Source organism: Salvelinus sp. IW2-2015, linkage group LG5 (assembly GCF_002910315.2).
Source record: "Salvelinus sp. IW2-2015 linkage group LG5, ASM291031v2, whole genome shotgun sequence".
Lineage (NCBI taxonomy): Eukaryota > Metazoa > Chordata > Actinopteri > Salmoniformes > Salmonidae > Salvelinus > Salvelinus sp. IW2-2015.
In genome coordinates, this window is record NC_036844.1 from 14,716,368 (window position 1) to 14,740,366 (window position 23,999).

General features: G+C 45.0%; 1 protein-coding gene across 1 annotated transcript in view; it reads left to right on the forward strand.

The window, feature by feature from the left end:
• The window catches only part of LOC111964506 (whirlin-like), a 71,613-nt gene extending 47,614 nt beyond the window's left edge, over nt 1-23,999 (forward strand). Inside the window, exons 4-10 of the mRNA XM_070443747.1 lie at nt 11,340-11,555; nt 12,197-12,418; nt 15,185-15,256; nt 18,184-18,727; nt 18,939-19,105; nt 19,656-19,778; nt 22,966-23,999. Coding sequence (XP_070299848.1) covers nt 11,340-11,555; nt 12,197-12,418; nt 15,185-15,256; nt 18,184-18,727; nt 18,939-19,105; nt 19,656-19,778; nt 22,966-23,148 — 1,527 coding nt within the window. The 3' untranslated portion in view covers nt 23,149-23,999. The remainder of the gene's footprint in view (nt 1-11,339; nt 11,556-12,196; nt 12,419-15,184; nt 15,257-18,183; nt 18,728-18,938; nt 19,106-19,655; nt 19,779-22,965) is intronic.

Sequence of the window (23,999 nt, forward strand, 5' to 3'; positions counted from 1 at the left end):
AGGAGGCCTGCGTCTTGTGACCTTAGCGTACGTGTAGGTATGTACGGCAGGACCAAATCGGAAAGATAGGTAGGAGCAAGCCCATGTAATGCTTTGTAGGTTAGCAGTAAAACCTTGAAATTAGCCCTTGCCTTAACAGGAAGCCAGTGTAGAGAGGATAGCACTGGAGTAATATGATCAAATATTTTGGTTCTAGTCAAGATTCTAGCAGCCGTATTTAGCACTAACTGAAGTTTATTTAGTGCTTTATCCGGGTAGCCAGAAAGTAGAGCATTGCAGTAGCCTAACCTAGAAGTGACAAAAGCATGGATACATTTTTCTGCATCATTTTTGGACAGAAAGTTTTTGATTTTTGCGATGTTACGTAGATGGAAAAAAGTTGTCCTTGAAATAGTCTTGATATGTTCGTCAAAAGAGAGATCAGGGTCCAGAGTACGCCGAGGTCCTTCACAGTTTTATTTGAGACGACTGTACAACCATCAAGATTAATTGTCAGATTCAACAGAAGATTTCTTTGTTTCTTGGGACCTAGAACAAGCATCTCTGTTTTGTCCGAGTTTAAAAGTAGAAAATTTGCCGCCATCCACTTCCTTATGTCTGAAACACAGGCTCCCAGGGAGGGCAATTTTGGAGCTTCACCATGTTTCATCGAAATGTACAGCTGTGTGTCATCCGCATAGCAGTGAAAGTTAACATTATGTTTCCAAATGACATCACCAAGAGGTAAAATATATAGTGAAAACAATAGTGGTTCATATGTAAAAAAAAAAATATATTTCCATAGAAGTGATACCCTGCATGACAACCCAGATACTATGACAGTACAGTCCTTTATAATGGCTTAGAAGAGGGGGAGTATCAGGTATCAAGGTAAGACCCAAGTGCAGACTGTGTGAAGTAACAATGTTTATTGTAACAGGGGCAGGCAAACGACAGGTCAAGGCAGGCAGGGGTCGATAATCTAGAGTAGGAGCAAAGGTACAGGACGGCAGGCAGGGTCAGGGTCAGGGTCAGGCAGAGTTCAGTAATCCAGAGGTGGAGCAAAGGTACTGGACGGCAGGCAGACTCAGGGACAGGCAGAGTGGTCAGGCGGGCAGGTACAGGACAGGCAAGAGTCAAAAACCAGGGGGACGAGATAAAGAGAGGCTGGGAAAAGACAGGAGCTGACAGGACAAAATGCTGGTAAACTTGGCAAACAAGAGGAACTGGCACAGACAGACCGAAAACACAGGTATAAATACCTAGAGGATAAGTGGGGAAGATGGGCGCCACCTGGAATGGGTGGAGACAAGCACAAGGACAGGTGAAACAGATCAGGGCGTGACAGGGAGAGGAGAGGAGAGGGAGGGGAGCATAACACTTGTTCCGTGTAGGTGTGCATGCGTACGTATGTGTGTGCATATGTGCGTGTGTAAACAGAGAAAGCGTGTTATCTGCACAGTGTCCGTGCTCCAGTGAAGCCTACTATCTCCTGAAAAGGGCATCACTCAAATGGGATGTATTTGGTTTTCTTTGATTTCCTGGGTCAAACCATCCTAAACAATCTACATGAAATACTTGTCTCCAGATTCCTATGGGCCATAATCAAAAGTAGTGCACTATGTAGGGAACACAGTGTCATCTGGGACACAGATTCAGAGTCCCACTAGTGAATAGCCAGCAGGCTTTTCCTGAGCCCTCTCACCCCCAGAAAGCTCTTGTGTCATGTCTGCCTGTGCAGAGCGCAGAGCCTCAGGCTAGCGTTTTAACACATATACAGCACGTCATTAGTTCAGGCAAATGCAGAGAATTGACTAGTGTTAGTCAAAGCATGGTGATGTCATCATCAGCCATAGGGTTGTGATCATAGAAATACAAATGATTATGGTTGTGACTAGGGTTGAACTGACCCCCCCAAAAAAGACAGGCAGGACATTGGTTTCATTAACAAAACAAAAAAAACTAACTCTGTTGGGATGTTGTTGGACATCCAAGGTTCATTCAGCGGTTCTGTGATATGACCTGAAGCCATTATCTGTCACTCTGTCAGACGGAGGATAGATGTCAGACCCAATGTCAGTGTTGTTTTATGGACTGCCTGTCAAATCAATCAAATACACCCAGGCAGAGCAGGGTTAATCCCCATTGTAGCCTCTGGCCTTGTGTGTGTGTGTGTGTGTGTGTGTGTGTGTGTGTGTGTGTGTGTGTGTGTGTGTGTGTGTGTGGTGTGGTGTGTGGTGTGTGTGTGTGTTGGTGTGTTGTGGTGTGTGGATAGGTGAGGTCTCTTCTGACCCCGATGACTGGTTTACTGTAGTGATGGTAATTGTTGTGCAGAGAGAAACCTCCAGCTCTGCTCACCCCTCCAGACATCTCTGAGCTCCTTCAATCTAACTTAAACACCTTGCTTTCAAGTAATTGGCAATCTGTGGCTGACGCTCTTAAAGGGATTTTTGAAGTAACAAAAACACAGGGCACTCTTCAGAGAGAGAGAGAATGATGAAGAGAAACAGAGGAAGGGAGAACTGGAACGAGATGGAGTAGATAAGGAGGGCAATTCTTACTGAAGAGGGAGGGAGTTTCAATACGTTTCCAAAGTGTACCCTTAGCCAGTTGCTACCATGCCAGAGCTAGCTGTAATACATGCAAGCGGGCAGCATGGCGGTGCAGTCTGAGAGCTGTTACTGAGAAGGCTGTTAATGCACTGTGTTAATAGCTTCGAGCTGTTCAATATGAACAGGGAGAACACTCAGTAAAGTGTAATATCCATCCGCCCCAACCTCGTATCAGCCGTCGACACGCTCTCAGCTCTCAACATCATTTCAGCTGTCGAAGATACAGCAAGATGATGACATCTTAACAAGCCGAGAACTGTCGTCCTCTCCACACCCTTCTCTGTCCTCCACCTTGATTCAGTCCATCACACTGGTTATAGAGGGGACTGTTGTTCGTCCCTCCACATCCCTCTTTCCCTTCCTCCATCCCTCTCTTTTTAATAGAGCCAAAAGGCCAGAATGGACCGATAAGCTAATTAATTAAAAATGAGTTTGAACCGGCAAACCGGCACGGTTCAGCACGGCAAAAGTCTCATAGCAAAGGATCAGGGCATATGACCCCTTTCATTTTCATGGTGAATGGATGGGATACCCAATCAGTGGCTATGCTCTAATTGATTTTGACACGCTATTATTGGCTAATAGCTTTTCCCCAAAGAAACCTTGTCTAAAGAATGACAAGTTGTCTTACAATTAGATTGTAGAGGTGGATACGCTTTTACACACGATTCTCTCCGTTTCAGCCATCGATTGGAGAAGCTCACACAATCAGTGAGAAGATAGCATGCTGGATTGTTCCGTTACATCTGACAATGGAACAGATGGAACGCACACACATATGACCAGACCACACACACACACACACACACACACACCACACACACACACACACCACACACACACACACACACACACACACACACACAAACACACACACACACACACACACACATCCACACTCCAGACCACCCTCCCCCCACCTTGACCCTTACCCCCACCTCAGGGGGATCAATAGTTTGTGTGTTTAGTACCAGGATGTAGCCATTGTGTGGCTCCAGGGGCTCACTGCTCCTCCGTGACAGTCACACAGATAAGTTGCCCCTCGGTATAGCTAGGTAAGAGCTCATCCCTCTGATGAAGTTGACTCTAACGCTTAAAGATGCAATATGTAGTGATGGGAATTATAGATCTGTCATTCTCATCGAAAGCAAGTCTAAGAAGTGGTAGACCTGTTCTAAGTGCACTATTTCTATGCTTCATGTTCTTAAGTTAAATTTTTGCATCTTTTATTTTTGGTTTTGTACACCAGCCTCAAACAGCTGAACATACAATGTTTTTATTATGGAAAATAATATATAATATATTTTTTAGATGGTACAATGATTCTCTGCATAATACTTGATTGTTTTGTCATACAAACTGAAATTAGGCAAACTATTCGAATTTGATCAATCAGGAAAATGGCGTCACGATTTCTGCATAGTGCACCTTTAATTGCTAGGTCAGAGGTTGATTTCACTTCTGTGGTGGTCAGTGATATGTGCAGGAGGATGAAGAGTGAGACTGGGAATATGTCCCAAATCACACATTTTGACCTGGTTATTAAAAGTAGTGCACTACACAGCTTTGGTGCCATTTGGGACACAGAGAGAGTTTGATTCTGCATGGTGCCATTTGGGACACAGAGTGAGTTTGATTCTGCATGGTTTAGCAGGGGGTCCAAGATGCTCCAGTCCAGTACACTAGCTTGATGGTTATTGCTATGAAACAATAGTCCTTTAATTTCTCTATCGGATTGGATTAAGGAGAGCTGTGGTCTGGTAAAGTGATTTAATCAGCAGGCATTCCCCTGTGGGAAAGATGAATGTCAATCAATACACTAATGGCCTACCATCTAAAATGCCCAGTGTGAATGTGATAACTGCCTAGCTTTAGACGCTCAGCCACAAGAACATTTCATTTTTTTTTCATTTTTTACTGTAAATCAACTGTTTGGGCTTGTTTTCGACATGTGGTGAAATTGGAAGAGGTTTGAAATGTATAGCATGGTTTAAGGATTCTAGACTAGAGAATGTGTCCCTGGGCCTGATACCACTCCATTACATACGTGTCTGCTGGGTCCCACTCTCTGTAGGGATAGGGTTTAATACCTGGAGGTATGCCTTCCAAGGTCACACCTAATCTGTCCCACATCATGTGAAATCGATTTGTCCTCCCTTTGCGTGGACATTTTTCTTACCCCGGTGAAAACTCTCCTCACCTCTTCCTCCTCCTCTTCCTCTGTCATTATAAATCCCTGAGCTGCAGCCTTGGATGTGTGAAAGATAATGTTCTAATTTCTCCAAAAACACTGAGCGTGAGGAAACAGAGAGAGTTGTCATTGTCACTAGGGACTGTGCTGAGTGGTGTCAGGCAGCATCGGTGTGTCCTGGTACAGTCCATATGTAACAGTATAACTTTAAACCGTCCCCTCGCCCATACCCGGGCGCGAACCAGGGACCCTCTGCACACATCAACAACTGAGACCCACGAAGCGTCGTTACCCATCGCTCCACAAAAGCCGCGGCCCTTGCAGAGCAAGGGGCACCACTACATCTAGGTTTCAGAGCAAGTGACGTAACTGAATTGAAAAACAGGCTTAACTCTAGCGCGTACCCGCTAACTAGCTAGCCATTTCACATCCGTTACACATACTGGGACAGAGAGGCTAGGACAGGCAGGGAAATAGACTAAACACCCTTCCCACGTCCCTAGTTCATTCCATTTCTTAGTTCTCACTAGATCTGCAGGTATGTTGCTTTCCCCCATCCAGTACTTTTAGTGCCAGTCAGGGCCGTAACCCCCCATCCAAGACATTTTAAGAAAGTTAAGCTCATTTACTACATTTCTTTACATATTAAAACAAAAAAAATTATTTGGAATAACAGCAAAAAAAACTACCCCAACCATTATCACATTTGATTGCTGTAGCTCCATTCACCTCAGTCGATCAACAAACATCTAGCCTATTAGCTATACAATAGCCGCTAACAAATTAACTCCATCTATCTCAGCATGGGATTCAAATCTATAATTTAATTACGTACAGTAGGATCTGTTTGCAGAAAAAGTACGATAAAAACACACTTTGCCATGGGCTGGGGATCATTTTTGCAGTTTTAAGCTAATATTCCTGTAATTCTACAATTTGTTCATGAGATGTCGTGTTTAATGATGATATTAAATATGATGGGCACCCTAGAGTCAGGGCCCATGGGCATGTACCCTCCGTGCCCGGTCGGTAATTCACTATGATTACTACAAGTTTAGATAAATTAGTCTAGTTAGTCTAGCAAGCTAACTACAGTTGAAGTCGGAAGTTTACATACACCTTAGCCAAATACATTTAAACTCAGTTTTTCACAATTCCTGACATTTAATCCTAGTAAAAATTCCCTGTCTTAGTCAGTTAGGATCACCACTTTATATTAAGAATGTGAAATGTCAGGAATAATAGTAGAGTGAATGATTTATATTCAGCTTTTTATTCTTTCTTCACATTCCCAGTGGGTCAGAAGTTTACATACACTCAATTAGTATTTGGTAGCATGGCCTTTAAATTGTTTAACTTGGGTCAAATGTTTTGGTAGCCTTCCACAAGCTTCCCACATAAGTTGTGGTAAATTTTTGGCCCATTCCTCCAGACAGAGCTTCGTGTAACTGAGTCAGGTTTGTATGCCTCCTTGCTCGCACACGCTTTTTCAGTCTGCCCACAAATGTTCTATGGGATTGAGGTCAGGGCTTTTTGATGGCCACTCCAATACCTTTGACTTTGTTGTCCTTAAGCCATTTTGCCACAACTTTTTAGTATTGCTTGGGGTCATTGTCTATTTGGAAGACCCATTTGCGACCAAGCATTAACTTCCTCACTGAAGTCTTGAGCTGTTGCTTCAATATATCCAAATAATTGTCCTGCCTCATGATTCCATCTATTTTGTGAAGTGCACCAGTCCTCCTGCAGCAAAGCACCCCCACAACATGATGCTGCCACCCCCGTGCTTCACGGTTGGATTGTGTTCTTCGGCTTGCAAGCCTCCCCCTTTTTCCTCCAAACATAACAATAGTCATTATGGCAAACAGTTCTATTTTTGTTTCATCAGACCAGAGGACATTTCTCCAGAAAGTACGATCTTTGTCCCCATGTGCAGTTTTAAACTGTAGTCTGGCTTTTTTATGGCGGTTTTGGAGCAGTGATTCTTCCTTGCTGAGCGGCCTTTCAGGTTAATGTCAGTATAGGACTCGTTCACAGTGGATTAGATACGTTTGTCCTGTTTCCTCCAGCATCTTCACAAGGTCCTTTGCTGTTGTTCTGGATTGATTTGCACTTTTCGCACCAAAGTATGTTCATCTCTAGGAGACAGAACGCGTCTCCTTCCTGAGCGGTGTGACAGCTGCGTGGTCCCATGGTGTTTATACTTGCGTACTATTGTTTGTAAAGATGAACGTGGTACCTTCAGGTGTTTGGAAATTGCTCCCAAGGATGAAGCAGACTTGTGGGGGTCTACAATTCTTTTTTCTGAGGTCTTGGCTGATTTCTTTTGATTTTCCCATGATGTCAAGCAAAGTGGCACTGAGTTTGAAGGTAGGCCTTGAAATACATTCACAGGTACACCTCCAATTGACTCAAATGATGTCAATCAGCCTATAAGAAGCTTCTAAAGCCATGACATCATTTTCTGGAATTTTCCAAGCTGTTTAAAGGCCCAGTCAACTTAGTGTATTTAAACTTCTGACCCACTGGAATTGTGATACAGTGAATTACAAGTGAAATAATCTGTCTATAAACAATTGTTGGAAAAATGACTTGTGTCATGCACAAAGTAATGTCCTAACCGACTTGCCAAAACTATAGTTTGTTAACAAGAAATTTGGGGACTGGTTAAAAAAACGAGTGTATGTAAACTTCAACTGTATCTAAAAATCTACTGCCATGGGCTAATTGAGTGGGTGACATATAACAAGAGGAAAACCGCTGATGCACAACTAACTTTCGAAATTGCAACCATGTGTATTCTACTATTCTAGCCCTCAAGAGGAAGTTAAGACCCCAACTGAGTCCCCACATTTAAAATAGTTGAGGTCTGGACCTGGGTGTTCTCATATGTATTTACGGCCCTGGTAGCAGTGTCATGAAGTTTAATATAAGCACTTTGATCCTACTATCAAAGTGCATTGATCTACATTGATCTACAACATTGATCTACAACAGAGTGCTAGACAGTGCAGTGGTGTGAATTGGACCTGTCTGGTCTCCATCTCGTCTTGTCTTGTTTTGGTCCTATCCCTCTCTCTGGGTAGTCATTGGAATGGTGTCAGTGGTGCTTGTAGTTGATGCCTTTGGTAAAGTGAGCCGTCATCTTGTCTGGCAGAATGGAGAATTGGCAAAGACCCCGTGTGTGTCCCTAATGGCACCCTATTTCCAACATAGTGCACAAGATTTGACCAGAGCTCTATGGGCCCTGGTCAAAAGTAGTGCACTACATAGGGAATAGGGTGCCATTTGGCATGCAGACAGAATCCAGCAGCACACTGGCCATTGTAGTATTTGAATAATTATTTATTAATGGGTCTTAGTTTAACATGGGCTACAGGTTAGATCTGAGTCTTAGTTTAACATGGGATACAGGTTAGATCTGAGTCTTAGTTTAACATGGGATACAGGTTAGATCTGAATCTTAGTTTAACATGGGATACAGTTGATCTGAATCTTATTAACTGGGATACGTTAGATCTGAGTCTTAGTTTACCATGGGATAGCAGGTTAGATCTGAATCTTAGTTTTAACAATGGGATACAGGTTAGATCTGAATCTTAGTTTAACATGGGATACAGGTTAGAACTGAGTCTTAGTTTAACATGGGATACAGGTTAGATCTGATACGGAACCCAAACCGGCTGCGCGCGTGCACCATCGTGCGCCATCGTGCATACATTTATTTTGTCCCCTCACACTAAACGCGATAACGACACGCAGGTTAAAATATCAAAACAAACTCTGAACCAATTACATTAATTTGGGGACAGGTCGAAAAGCATTAAACATTTATGGCAATTCTGCTAGCTAGCTTGCACTTGCTAGCTAATTTGTCCTATTTAGATAGCTTGCTGTTGCTAGCTAATTTGTCCTGGGATATAAACATTGAGTTGGTATTCTACCTGAAATGCACAAGGTCCTCTACTCCGACAATTAATCCACATAATAAAACGGTCAACCGAATCGTTTCTAGTCATCTCTCCTCCTTCCAGGCTTTTTCTTCTCTGGACTTTATATTGCGATTGGCAACTTTCATAAATTAGGTGCATTACCGCCACCGACCACGTTCGTCTTTCAGTTACCCACGTTCGTATAACCAATGAGGAGATGGCACGTGGGTACTGTGGTGGTTAATTTCTTTACTATCAAATGAGGAGAGACAAACTTATCACACAAGTCAGAGTTATACTTAAACTAAATCTTTAATAGTGAGAGCTTTGCAATAGCAATGGCTTGTCGACGAATCACCGTTTCTGATGATCCGTTGAGAGCGGCAACATAAAGGTTACTGAGATCTTTCATAGCAAAGATCCACCCCCTAGTCTACATAACAAACCACAGATGTTTGGAACGAGTCACAAGGGGAGACTTTTTAAATGAGAAAGGAGTATCCCGTAGCCAGATAGCATTCGCTATAAATTATCGTTCAGTTTGGTCCCTAAGACGAGGTTCCAATCCCGTTCCTGGTACTTCATAGCACAAAAACACCAACTCATCCAATGGCATAAATCAATTGTCAACTCCAGATACACCCATCTCATGTAAAACCCCTTCTTAACCACACGCCTTGACAAGCTCACTGAGGGGAGTGAGCCTCTAGGTCATACACTAACCCAGGATAAGTGCACCATCAGAGATGACATACAATGGTTTCAGACACTACCACACACATCCCCCAATGCCAATGGAGGGAGTGACTGGCGCACAGACATTGTGGAGACAAGTAATTGGTTCCCCATTAATTATGCCATCCCTTCACATGGTTTAAGAATAGGTAGACGCATTCACATATGAAGACAATGTTCCCTCCTGTCCTCTTCCCTTTCTGATATTCTGCATAGCACCAGGGACATGTGAAAGACAAGCCTGACCTCTCCCCTCTCTGGGCCCCAGGTGACTGAGCCCCAGCTGAGGGAAGAAGTGCAACTGCCAACACCAGAGTCCGAAGGGATACATTCTAATAACAAGTATATCACATAAGCATATTATGCAGATAAGACATCTTAATTATCTATGTTACCCAACTAATTCTGATTCTTCCGCCACAGTACCTGCTTTTATAAACCAATGAGGAGATGGGAGAGGCAGGACTTGCAGCGCGATCTGCGTCACAAATAGAACTGACTTCTATTTTAGCCCTTGGCAACACAGACGCTCGTTGGCGCGCGCGAGCAGTGTGGGTGCAATAATTGAATAATATAGATTTTTAAATGTATTTTGCAACGCTCGCGCACGTGACGCAAACGGTGTAGTCAGCCTGTGAGTCTTAGTTTAACATGGGATACAGGTTAGAACTGGGTCTCAGAGGCTAATCTCTTTAATTATTATCGTTGGCATCATACATGTCCTAACAACCATCAAATAAGTTGTCATTAAGGGATTTATTGTTCTTACACCTTGTAGGTTTGAACTATACTCTCAGGCTGTGTCCCAAATGGCACCCTATTCCCTACATAGTGCACTACTTTTGACCAGGGCTCTATGGGGATCAGGGTGCCATTTGGGACACAACCAATGTGCACTTTTCAATAGGATTCTTCAGGTAAATGCTTGTTGTAAGCATAGAGTTAATTAGGATACTGCCTAAGTGTGGCTTCACCTTGGGGTAGGGACTTATATTTGGCAAAGGCTGCAACACCTCACTCCTCCAGACCTGGTGGCTAACACAGACGAATGAGAGTGGTTAAGAGTTTGGGATGAGGAGTCTGGGGCAGGTGGGGGAGGAGGGTGAGTTTCCCCTCTCTCCTTCCTTCCCTCCCTATCCTCTCTCTCTCTCTCTCTCACTCTCTCTCCCCATATCTCTCTCTCTCTCTCTTTCCTCTTTCACTCTCTTCTCTCTCTTCTCTCCTCTCCCTCTCCCCATCTTTTTTTCTCTTTCTCTCTCTTACACATAGCCTTGCGGCTGGTGACTTTGAAGTGATGTCTTTGATTAAGGAGTTAATTAAAGAAAAGCTGCTTGTGAGGAGATACAGAGAGCGAGAGAAAGAGAGATAGGAAGAGAGGGAGAAAGACAGGACAAGGAAGAGCGAGGAGAGAGAGAGAGAGTGTGTGTGTATGTATGAATTCGGGGTACAATTCTCATCTGGTTCTCAAGTGCCGTGGTGCCATCGCTGAGTGAATTGATTGGATTGGCTGAGCTGGCAGTGGCATATGAGAAGGGCAGTTGCATAGAGTAGGCTGTGGTTCTGTGGAAGAGATGAGAGCCTTAGTGCCCAGTGTTAGACTGATGTACTCTGGCCCCTCCACGCCAGCTGTGGGTGGGATGGATGGATGGATGATGAGCAATGACAAATGCATGTACATGGTTTCTCTCTCTTTGTTCTTTTTCTGTCCCTTTGTTTCTCATTTCTCATTTCCTGCCTGACACACACCTCCCCCCTCACCTCTGGGTCTCGCCTGTGTCACCTTCCTACTTCTCACCCACATACACACACACACACACACTTTCTCCCTCACCTTGTCCCTTTTACAACCCTCCTCCTCACTCCATCCTCCTCTCCCCCCTCCCCTTCCAGCCGGTGTTCTATAAGGGTGTGGCGGGCTCCCAGGTGACCCTGTCCAGCCTGGTGAACCAAAGCAGAGCCATGCTGGAGGAACAGGCCCGCCACCTGCTGACGGAGACAGAGAGGCAGACCATGGGCTACTACGTGGAGGAGTACCGAGACGGACACATAGAGGTGGAGCAAACTGGTCATGTGCCCTGTTTGAATTGCTCAACAACACACGCCAAGGTGAGGAGTGATTGTGGAGAGGACAGCGTTGGGGTGGGTGTGTGGTGGGTGTGTTGTGTGGGTATCTTTTGTTTGTGTGTGTGTATGTGTGTGTGTGCGTGAGTGTGCGTGTTTGTGTTTGAGAGAAGAACGCAGAGCGCAGAGAGAGAGAGACTTAGAATTGTGTGTGCATACATGTGTGCAAGTTAACAGAGAAAGACAAATTCCGCGTGGTGTTTTGCGTGTGTTCGTGTGTGTGTGCATGCGTGTGTCCGTTGTTGTGAGGTGCATCGTGTGTTGGGTTCTTGTGTCCCTCACTCGTAGTGCTTATGGTGATTGCTTGCCTTTTCTCTGTACATCCATCACTTGAATGGCAAGTTTTGTGAGACTTTCCGTGATTTATGTTAAGGCTTTTTGTGTGGTGCTCAGACATCTGTTTTTCTCAGTAATATAGAAAGCCACTTGTCTTCTGTCAATGCCCTTGCCCTGCACCTCATATAAAACAATGATTATCAAATGTATTTGAATTCACAATTGGTAAAGTGCTTAAAACAGTGTTGTTTGTTGGTCTGCATTCCTCATGGTCTCCTGATGCATGTTATAGCTCCCTATAAACTCTAGAACCCTGTCCCCCCCCCCCCCCCCCCCAACCCTCCTTTTAGTTCTCCCTGCTATCAGAGGTGCGTGGCCTGGTGACACCCCAGGATCTGGAGCGTTTCGATGGGATGGTGCTGCGCCGCGAGATCCAGGCTTTGAAGGCCCGGCAGGGGGGTGCCAGTGCGGCCGCCCTCCACCCTGACTCCCTCTCCATGGTTTCCTACCCAGATACCCTGGCCTCCTCGTCAGCCAGCTACATGACCTCCACCACCCTCAGCTCAGCACGGGTAGGAAGGCTGGGCCGCAGTGGACCCAAACTGTCTGTCTGGCTCTGTCTCTGGCTGGCTATGTTTGTCTGTCTGTCAGGCTGCCGTGTCCGTCTGGCCGTCTGTCCATCCGTCTGTCTGTATGTCTGTGAGAGTCTGAGTCACTCCTCATTTTTAGGTGTCACTTTTGTCTCGAAGCAGACCGATTTGAAGGTGTCCCTGTTTGATGGGTTGTAGAGGATAGAGCTGTTAGGATGACATATCGCACTTGAAGTGCATGGGGCAAGGACAAGGGTTTCTGCAGGACAGAGGTGCTGTGTCCCAAATGTCACTCTATTCCCTATATAGTACACTACTTTTGACCAGGCCCCTTAAAAAGTAATGCACTAAATATGGAATAGGGTGCCATTTGGGACATAGTCAGGGATGAGAGCACTGTACCCCTGCTGAGTTGGAAAGGGCTTAAACCAGGGATCATTAACTAGATCCAGCCGTGGGACGATTTCTTTCTGGAACGGATGGACAGGGGGCCAGAACATAATTACAAATAATTTGTAGACTGCAAATTGACTGAAATATAATTATTTCAAACCTTGCTTACCTTTGTATAATATCACGTCTCTCTATTATGCGTGGGAATACTTGGGAACAGATTTCTTAAATTTAAATCACTTGGAGCTGGTTTTCTGGTGTTTTTACAGTCTTTTATGTCCAACAATGAAAATTCCACGTATTTTTAAAACCCTGGCCTAAACCCTTCACTGGAGATGAAAGAGACATATTTATCTAGAAACTTCCTCCGTTTAACCCCGACTCCCCCCTCCCTTTTCAAACCCCCAGGAAAGACTGCTGTGGTTGATAGATATGATGGAGGTAGGAGTTGTTGCCAATTCTCTTATTTTACATCGATTTGCAGTGATTCTCTGCCTCTAATTTTGAAGTGAATACAGTTTGGAGTGCTTTAGTCTGTATTCATTTGTCAGGTTGCATAAAGACAATGGATATAACTTTTTCTGTTGATGTGACTGTCCTTTGAACATTTCTGTGTATCCCTGTGTGTGTTGTATGTGTGTGGACATATACTTGTGGGGACCAAAAACATTTACAAATTGGGGACGTTTTGCCGGTCCCCACCATGAAAAAGGCTATTTCTAGGGAGTTTAGGGTTAAGGTTATAATTAGTTTTAGGAGTTAGGGTTAGGAGTTAGGGTTAGGTGTAGGTGTAGGGTTAGGTTTTGGGGTTAGGGACAATATAATTTTGAATTGTGTGTCCCCCACAAGGTTAGTAAAACAAGACTGTGTGTGTCTGCGTATGTGCGCATGTGAGTGTGCGTGCGTTCGGCATACATGAGCATGCATGCTGGTGTGTGCTTGCATGCATGTGTGTGTATGTGTTTCCCTATTCGCAGTGCATACACACACATTGTTTCTGCAGGAGTAATTACAGACAGTCAGACTAAGCTGCTGCTGGCCTGTCCACTATTGATGTCTCCTTCTGGGGCGCAAACCAGAGAACACTATTAACCAGCTAGCTATGTCACACTCAAACACACACACACTCAAACACACACACAGGCATTCACGTACACACCACACACACACACACACCACACACCACACACACACACACACACACACACACACACACACACACCACACACACACACACACACGACACACACACACACACACACACACACACACACACACACCAAGGCATGTGCAAACACACACACAGGCATATGCGCACACACACAGACACACAGACTCAATACACTCTGGACAGTTGCGATAAGCTGCAGCTGTCTTACCATAGTACACCATGGACAAGGCCAGACCTCCAGACCTGTGTGTGTATATGTGTGTGTGTTCGTGTGTGTGCATGTGTATATGTGTTTGTTTGTGTGTGTGCGTGTGCATGTGTGTGGTCTGGACTGTGGCCCAGCTTATAGTTGTTTATGCTTGAGTCACAGTTGAATGCTGCTGCTACTGTTTTGTAGAGATTAGTGAGTCTGGGAGATCACAAACATTGGATTTATCAACTAGACACAAAATGAGGTGTACAGTCACAAACCCAATCACATACACACACACACACTGACAGCTGATCAAATGCGTGTGCACTCACATACACACACACACTCTCTCTCTCTCTCTCTCTGTCACACACGAACACATATAAATAAACAGCTTCCTCTCACCATGCACATGTGCAAGATAGATGGAGGTAAGTACTCCCCGTGGCAATAGTGAGTGTATAATTAGGCTGAATTGGTAGGGTTTTGTTTTGGTACAGGAAGAGTTTAATGAAGGGCACTGCTGCTCTGAACTCACTAACAGTGAACAACATCATGCAGATATCTTTGGTTTCAATTCGTGTGTTTGCACTTTTTGTTGTGTGCCGTGTGTCTGTGCTGAATACCCACCTGTGGTATTGCGTTCCAAGCTTAGAGATTTGAAGGTGCGATATAGAGGTAAAGAGGTGTGTGTTTGTTCTATATCTACCTCCCAAACTTTGAGATTGGAAGGTAGATTTAGAATGATATTGAGTTATTTTTCCTCCCACGGAGAGATGGAACAACTCCTACGAAATGCAATTTGGATCAACATTTGCTTTGGGATAAACAAGCAGCTGTGTTTGTCATCTGTTCACGTACTCTCCCTCGTTCTCCCTCCTCTCTTGCTCTCTCCCTGTCTTTCTTCTCTCTCTCTCCCCTCCGCTCTCTCTTCTCTCTATCCCCTCATGCCCCCCCCCCCCCTCTTTCTCTTTTCCCCTCTCTCTCTCAGAATGACAGTACGGTGGAGAGTAATGGGGGGGATACTCAGGAGAGTCTGGATGCGCTGCCTGACATATCTCTGGTGAGCCTTGCAGTAAGACCCAGACCCACAACCTCATTAAGATGGACAGAGCAGAAGATGGAGGGAGGGATGGAGGGTTAGGGCAAAAAACAACAAGGCTGAGTGAGGGAGAGGAAACAACAGATATGCAGTTTTATATATATACAGTATATGTAACGGGTGTCGTCGGAAGGAAGAGACCAAGGCGCAGCGTTCTTAGAGTTCCACATAATTTAATCACGAAGTGAAACTAAAACAGGACAAAACAATAAAGAATACAACGACCGAACAGCTTCGATGTACAAACTCCCTGCACACAAACAAAGAATAAGATCCCACACAGAAAGAGGGAAAAGGGCAGCCTAAGTATGATCCCCAATCAGAGACAATGATAGACAGCTGTCTCTGATTGGGAACCACACTCAGCCAGAAACAAAGAAATACAAAACCTAGAATTACAGAACATAGAATGCCCACCCAAATCACACCCTGACCAAAACAAAATAGAGACATAAAAAGGATCTCTAAGGTCAGGGAGTGACAGTATACATACAGTACCAGTCAAAAGTTTGGACACACCTACTCATTCAAGGGTTTTTCTTTATATTGACTATTTTCTACATTGTAGAATAATAGGGAAGACATCAGAACTATGAAATAACACATATGGGTGTTAAAGAAATCAAAATATATTTTAGATTTTAGATTCTTCAAAGTAGCCACCCTTTGCCTTGATGTCAGTTTTGCACACTCTTGGCATTCTCTCAACCAGATTCACCTGGAATGCTTTTCCAACAGTCTTGAAGGAGTTCCCACATATGCTGAGCTCATCCCAAACCATCTGAATTGGGTTGAGGTCGGGTGATTGTGAAGGTCAGGTCATCTGTTGCAGCACTCCATCACTCCCCTTGGTCAAATGGCCCTTACACAGGCTGGAGGTGTGTTTGGTCATTGTCCTGTTGAAAAACAAATGATAGTCCCACTAAGCACAAACCAAATGTGATGGCGTATCTCTGCAGAATGCTGTGGTAGCCATGCTGGATAAGTATGCCTTGAATTCTAAATAAATCACAGACAGTGTCACCAGCAAAGCACCCCCACACCATAACACCTCCTCCTCCATGCTTCACGGTGGGAACCACACATGCGGAGATCATCCGTTCACCTACTCTGCGTCTCACAAAGACACAGTGGTTGGAACCAAAAATCTCAAATCTGGATTTATCAGACCAAAGGACAGATTTCCACCTGTCTAATGTCTATTGCTCATGTTTCTTGGCCCAAGCAAGTCTCTTATTATTATTGGTGTCCTTTAGTAGTGATTTCTTTGCAGCAATTCGATCACGAATACCTGATTCATGCAGCCTCCTCTGAACAGTTGATGTTGAGATGTGTCTGTTACCTGAACTCTGTGAAGCATTTATTTGGGCTGCAATTTCTGAGGCTGGTAATTCTAATGAACTTATCCTCTGCAGTAGAGGTAACTCTGGGTCTTCCTTTCCTGTGGCGGTCCTCATGAGAGCCAGTTTCCTCATAGCGCTCGATGGTTTTTGCAACTGCACTTGGAGAAACTTTCTAAGTTGTTGAACTATTCCAGAGTGACTGACTTCATGTCTTAAAGTAATGATGGACTCGGTCTTTTACCAAATAGGGCTATCTTCTGTATACCACCCCTACATTGTCACAACACAACCGATTGGCTCAAATGCATTACGAAGGAAAGAAATTCCACAAATTAACTTTTAACAAGGCACACCTGTTAATTGAAATTAAATCCAGGTGACTACCTCATGAAGCTGGTAGAGAGAATGCCAAGAGTGCAAAGCTGTCATCAAGGCAAAGGGTGGCTACTTTGGAGAATCTCAAATATAAAATACATTTTGATTTGTTTAACACTTTTTTGGTTACTACATGATTCCATATGTGTTATGTCATAGTTCTCATTTCTTCACTATTCTTCTCCAATGTAGAAAATAGTAAAAATAAAGAAAAACCCTGGAATGAGTAGGTAGTGTCCAAACTTTTGACTAGAACTGTATATATATATTATATATATATATATTATTTATATATATATATATATATATATATATATATATATATATATAAACAACATTATATGTGTATATATATACCCTCATCACCTTTCTTTCTTGTGGAGGAGTCTGTTTACAGACAGATATTAGTTCACACCTTCTTCCTGTTCCTCCTCTTCTTCCTCCTCTTTCTCCTCCCTCCTTACTAAGAGGGAACTAGTTCTCTGTTTGACACCTGAGGTAAAAGCTATAATTACCTACCACGTTACCAGAGCAACGGTAACCGATGTTGATGGGAGGTTGTGTTGGTTCCAAGGCGATGTAATGTGGGACACAGAAAGCAGAGACTTGAAGAGTCTTAAAAACACTTGAACTCCATTCAGCCAGAACATATTTGTGTTAGTTCTGATTGCTTTCTCTTATCATTTTTTTTTACCAATCACTTCATTCATTCTCTGGCCACTCATGTTGCTGTTTTCGTTGTTCATTTCACCGTTGGTTTTGGTTGGAGGGGAGAGCTTGTTGCCGCGGACTGGGAAGGTGTAGCCTGAGGTTACACAAAGACCATAACTGAGTCCTGGCCTGACTAATTCAGTTGTGTTGAGTTCTGCGGCGTTACAGTTGGCGGCGTGACAGTTGGTGTGTGTGTGTGTGTTGTGTGTGTGTGGTGTGTGTGTGTGTGTGTGTGTGTGTGTGTGTGTGTGTGTTTGTGTGTGTGTGTGTTGTTGTGTGTGTGTGTGTTGTGTGTGTGTGTTGTGTGTGTGTGTGTGTGTGTGTGTGGGTGTGTGTGTGTTGTGTGGTGTGTGTGTTTGTGTGTGTGTGTGGTGTTGTGGAATGATGAGATGTGCTATAGTATATGAGTGTTTTGTGGGATGAGGGGAATGGAATTTATTTGTTCTCCTCTTACCTTAGGATGAGGTGCACTCCACGTCCGAATCTCCCCCCACCTTCAAACCTCCACCCCCTCCAGGGGTGCAGAGACGCCCCAGCAGACGGGACCAGGTCAAAAAGCTTCCCTCCTCCGAATCCTCCAATTCTGGGCTCTACTTCACCGCCCCCTCCCGTAACCCCCACATTGACCAGAGGGGGGAGCAAGGACCCCCCTCCTCACCCAAGGTCCCCCCCAAAAAGGATCCCTCAGTCCCCCCGAAGAAGGACCCCTCTGCCCCCCCTAAGAAGGAGATGGCAACTGCCCAGCTCTCCATGGTCAACAAGCACCCTATAGGCCCCTTCCCCCGAGTCCAGTCCCCTACTAGGACCACCAAGCCTGCCGCCCCCTCTCCATCTCCACCCCCTCCGCCGCCGCTCACTGCCCCATCCGCACCGCCTCCACTTACCCACAGCCAGGACAAGTCCTCCCCTGGCTCCAACAAACAGCACTTTGTCATGGTGGAGGTCCATAGGCCCAATGCAGAGTCTGATGTCAACGAGGTGCGGTCACTGCCCCAGGCACGAGGTAAGAGGCATGGGGGACAGCCAGGATTACTGAAGGGAGGAGGTTGGAAGTTGGACTCGGAAAACCATGAGAGCTGATTTGGACGCAAAGGATTGGTTACACAAATAAGAGGAAGTGCATGTCTATGTGTACTCATGGGTGTATGTGTTTCTACCTGAGTGTGTCCCTGTGCCAGTCTCTAACCTCCTGCACCCATCCCCCCACCCCCCAGGTGCCAACCTGTCCCAGCTGTCAGACAGTGGACAGACGCTGAGCGAGGACAGCGGCGTGGACATTGGCGAGTCAGGGCGTTTCAGCAAGGAAAGCAGTCCCCGTCCCGCCCGCATACGCCCCCCACGACATCCCCAGGGGGCAGGAGGGGACACCCCCACCAAACCGGTGAGGAGGACACACCAGCGGGAAGAGAGAAGACACAGAGAGAGAAAAGAGGGAGATGGATGGAGGGTTGAATGGATGGATGGGTGGATGAATGGATGGATGGATGATGGATGGGGGGGAGCCGAAAGTGAGGGATGACAAGAGGAGAAATAGAGCCGAGTTGTCTTCTGTCACTGCTCCCTTTGTCTTGGAGCTCGTTCTCAATCCTAACTGTGATTTCTTCTCTCTTTGTGCACATTGTTTTTCTTTCTTTGCTCATTGATTCATTTCTGTGTCCTTTCAATGATTTCTCATCCATTCAATCACATCTCATACTGCAGTAGAGGTCTCTCGTGTCCCCTGCCTGTCCCTTTATGCTTATTGCTGATTGGTGGTTAGGTGGAAGGGAAATTGTTGATTCGTTCCAAACTGAATGGGTGGACCAATAGGTAACAAAGGTGCAAAAGAAAAGTGTACATAGTCAGACCAGGCAGACCAGGCTCTCCAAGGTGAATATTTGAGTAAAAAAGCTGAGTTATGTTATCCACCCTCTCTCTCTGTCTTTTTGCAGCCGGGTCTCTTGGAGCCCACCTCCACACTAGTGAGGGTGGCAAAGAGTGCCAGCACCCTCGGCATCGCCATCGAAGGGGGTGCCAACACTCGCCAGCCCCTGCCACGCATCGTCACCATACAGGTGGGTGTCAAACAGCCTAAAATCCCTCCATCTCAAGTCATCTCCGAAATGACAGTTTGCCAGGCAATCCCCTGCACCTGTCAGAAATGATCCAACCATGGTACTGTTCTGCGACTCTGAGCTCTCATTGGTCCGTGCCGCCTCCTCTTCGAAATGACTACGCAGCACAGCCTCTGTGAGATCAGTCTGCGTTTACATGCTGGAAGTAGAGAACTCAAACTGAGAGCTTTTATAGGTTTATAACCTTTAGAACACAAATGTGTCACCCTCAGAGAGTGGGGTCACAGCCAGGGTCTGCCATTCAATGGCAATCCTGGAGCAATCAGGGTTAAGTGCCTTGCTCAAGGGCACATCGACAGATGTTTCAACTTGTCGGCTCTGGGATTCAAACTAGCCACCTTTCGGTTACTGACCCAATGCTCTAACCTCTCGAACCACTAGGCTACCTTCCGCTCCACATATGGCACGTTCTGTGTTGGTATGCTAGCGAGAAACTGCTGCAAAGAGGGAGGGGTTTAGCTTCAAATATTGCAGTAGCCATAGCAACAGGGTCGAACATAAGGTAAGGTAAGATGTCTGTTGGGGGCTAGTTCAAGATGGCCCGAAGATATTTTAGGTATCTCGGATTGTTCTGGCAATTCTGACATAGAAACTTCATTGGGAGGAAGGATGTTTTGATCTGCTTTGTACATTTGTTTCACACATTTTTTTTTTAATGATGAAAGTGGCCATTTTAGGCGCTTTTTAGACCTATGCATACCTTCTGTTTGACCCTATGATCTGTGAACTGTACATGAAACAGACACCATCTTGGTGACATTATACTTCTTATGTGCTCTCAAATATGGTGGTGCTCATAAAATGGATCAGAACTTTCCAGCCTCTCTGGAAATGTGATGTACTTGTAGAGTACGTATATTGTTCCTAATAATGTCTTAAAAAGACAAAATCCAAAATTGTACTCTTGAGATGTTACTATTAATATATTTCATGTTGAATAAATTAATGTGAACATTTTTATTTCTGAATCTAGACATACTACATATGTTAGAACAGTATAATGTCACCAAGATGTTATCTGTATCGTGTACAGTTCTCGGATCATAGGGACTTACAGGAGGTAAGGGCCTAAAATGGCCACTTTCATCATGATAAAAAAAAGTGGTACAAATATCAAAAGCAGATCAAACATCCTCCCTCCCAATTAAGTTTATACATGAAAGTGGCCAGAACAATCTGAGATACCCCAAATGTTATCGGGCTACGCTGGCGTTGGAATCACCCTTTCGCCTTTTACCCTTGCCAGGTGCTTGACATGAATGGACTACTCTAAGAGTACATCAAAAATGTTTTTGACTTGTTCCAAGCACCCTTTCACTTGTTTACGCAAGAAGATACAAGTTGAGCATGTTCTCTCCCTTTACCTGAAAGAGTACATCCACTGAGAGCACTGACCATTATGTGGAATAAAAGTGTTGCCACCTTGGCTGAAGGCCACAGCTATAAGAAGCTGAGGGTAATAACAGTGAGTCTGGCTGTAGCTCTGTTCTGCTCTGATTTGTCTGTGCCTCTATTTATTAGCATAAAGACTGAGGAGAGAGGAGGGCTGGGGAGGGAGCTGTGCTGTTCTCTGGAGTTCAGTGAACCACTGAAAGCCCCAGCTCGAAAGATGCTTTGGTGAGACCGGCGTGAAAGGCTAATGAAAAATAAAAGAGCCACTGATTGCGAGGAGAGCGACAAAGGCTCTTGCTGGGAAATCAGCATATTCAAAATCAAAGAGAGCAAGAGAGGGAGGGGGAGAGAGGGAGGGGTGAGAGATATACAGAGACAGAAGAGAATATGTTATACTGTGTTAATAATAAAGGGGACGCGGACTGAGAAAGGGTGCAGAGAAGGGGAGATAGGGGAGGAAGAGAGAGAGAGAGAGGCGGGCTAGCGACAGACAGGCATGAGTGGGTTTTAATTCCAGGACCGTAGCTCTCCTCATCAACGGCTGTAATGGAAATGCACAGACAAAATGCATGAGCCATGATATATGGACGTGCTCTCCTCTCTTTTGTCTCATCCTCCTTTCTCTTTATTTATGTGCTTTTTTTCCGCTTTTCACTATCTTAGGAGTTGGGATTCGGCACAAAGTATCCGAGCGTGCTTGCCAACCAGGCTGATTTTCATATCAACGTGGCGCTGCCACGCTCCCCTACTATGACATCACAGTGTCCACAATCAGTCACCGGGGACACGGCCTCATCAGCATCGATATTAGTTGGGGGGGGGGGGGGGGGTCGGATGGTCCAATCATAACCTCTCCCATTCCACTGTAGCTCCAGTGAAGAACCCATGCCATTATCAGCGAGGTTAATATGGGACTGGGCGTTAATTGGCTCGAAATCACCTATAGAACTATGCGTCCCGAATGGCTCCTTGTTTCCTATGTAGTGCACTACCTTTGACCAAAGCACATCCTTGGGACACACACTTTGTCCCGGACTCAGAGCTACAAGCCTTATCAATCACTGTAAACAGGGCTAACATCATACCCTAGCAACATTCCTGAACGATTGCTTACTCACACATATACACATATAGAGTGTTCACCCCCGTTCACAACACCGAAGACGTTTGTTTCATTCAGGATGATACATTTGGGAATCATATCTAGGTCCGTCTGGTGCTCCCCGGGCCCTGTACAGCACTACAATAGTCTTTTAGTAGTAACGTTAGTTTTCCTCTTGTAGCTTCAGTCTCCCAGGTCAGCGCAGTCCACGATGTGGTGAACGTTCCAGGCCAGTAGCCCTGTAGAGTGAAGGCGCCGCTGCGGCCACTATCACTCCATACCACGCACCCTGAGCTGCTGCTGCTGCAGTCCCTATCACAGCCATCTCCATGTCGCTCCAGTGGCCGGGGGTAATTGTGGCCGGCTCAGTAAAAAAAGAGAACCAATAATGCTCTAAATAACAGAACGTATAGTGATAATCATGCTGATAATGCATGAGATTTAAGGGACTGGAACTGTGGTGAGAGATGAGATCACAAAGGTCCTTTTGCCTCCTGGTTCGTTAGCAGTTGTAATGGTGACCAATCGCCAACGAGCATTTGACATCTGTTTGTGCTCTCTTTATCACTCATTTTGTTGGTCTTCCTCTCTCTCGCTCTCTCTCTCCTCCCCCAATCTCTTTCTTTCTCTCAGAGGGGCGGTTCGGCGCATAACTGCGGGCAGCTGCGGGTGGGTCAGGTGATCCTGGAGGTGAACGGGATTTCCCTGAGGGGCCGGGAGCACAGGGACGCCGCACGCCTCATCGCAGAGGCCTTCAAGACCAACGAGAGGGACCACGTGGACTTCCTGGTCACTGAGTTCAACGTGGCGCTATAGGAGGAAGTAGAGGAGGTAGAGAGAGACTTGTCATGGAGAAAGAAGGGATGAGGTATAGGCACGGCAGAGGTAGAGAGGAGAGGGGGGCTGTTGGGGAAAAGTGGTATAGGCCTACATACTGTATTTTACATGGGTTCATCTACCAACTACCCTTGGTCCCTCCACCTTAGTATCCTCCAGTTTAATTCAAGCTTTAGCCCACACAACTAGACATGGATACAGTTGCACTCTAAGTTGAGTTGCACCCATGAGATTTCGGTAACACTTTACTTGACAGCCAGTTTCATGACACATTCATAACCATGTCATATGTCATAACAGCTGACATAACGTGTCATAACCTGTCATAATATGGTCATAACACTGTCATGACCCATATATTTACACATGTTGTGATATATATTGTGTTATTTTATGGCTGGTTATAAGCGTGCCAAAACCCACATTTATTCAATTTAGTTTTTTCCCTGCCCATAAGTTTCCTTTCGTTTGAAAGTGTGTTTCTTAAATCCTTTGTTTTAAAGTAACTTTATGGCACTGTCAAGAAGCATTATGACCATCCTGTGTCACTTTACTTGAACTAAGAAAATACACTTTATGACACTGTCAAGAAGCATTACGACCATCATAATCATATAAGCCAGATAGGCCTATCACGTACATGCCCTTATATCAGTCATCAGTCAAAAAGAGGGTGTCTTGTCCTGCTCCTTCATTCATCCCATTCATCAGCAACAGAGCATTGGGGTAGGTGCATGTCTGACATCAACATGTTTGCAATAACAATGATAATTTAAAAACAAAATATATAAACTCAGCAAAAAAATAAACGTCCTCTCACTGTCAACTGC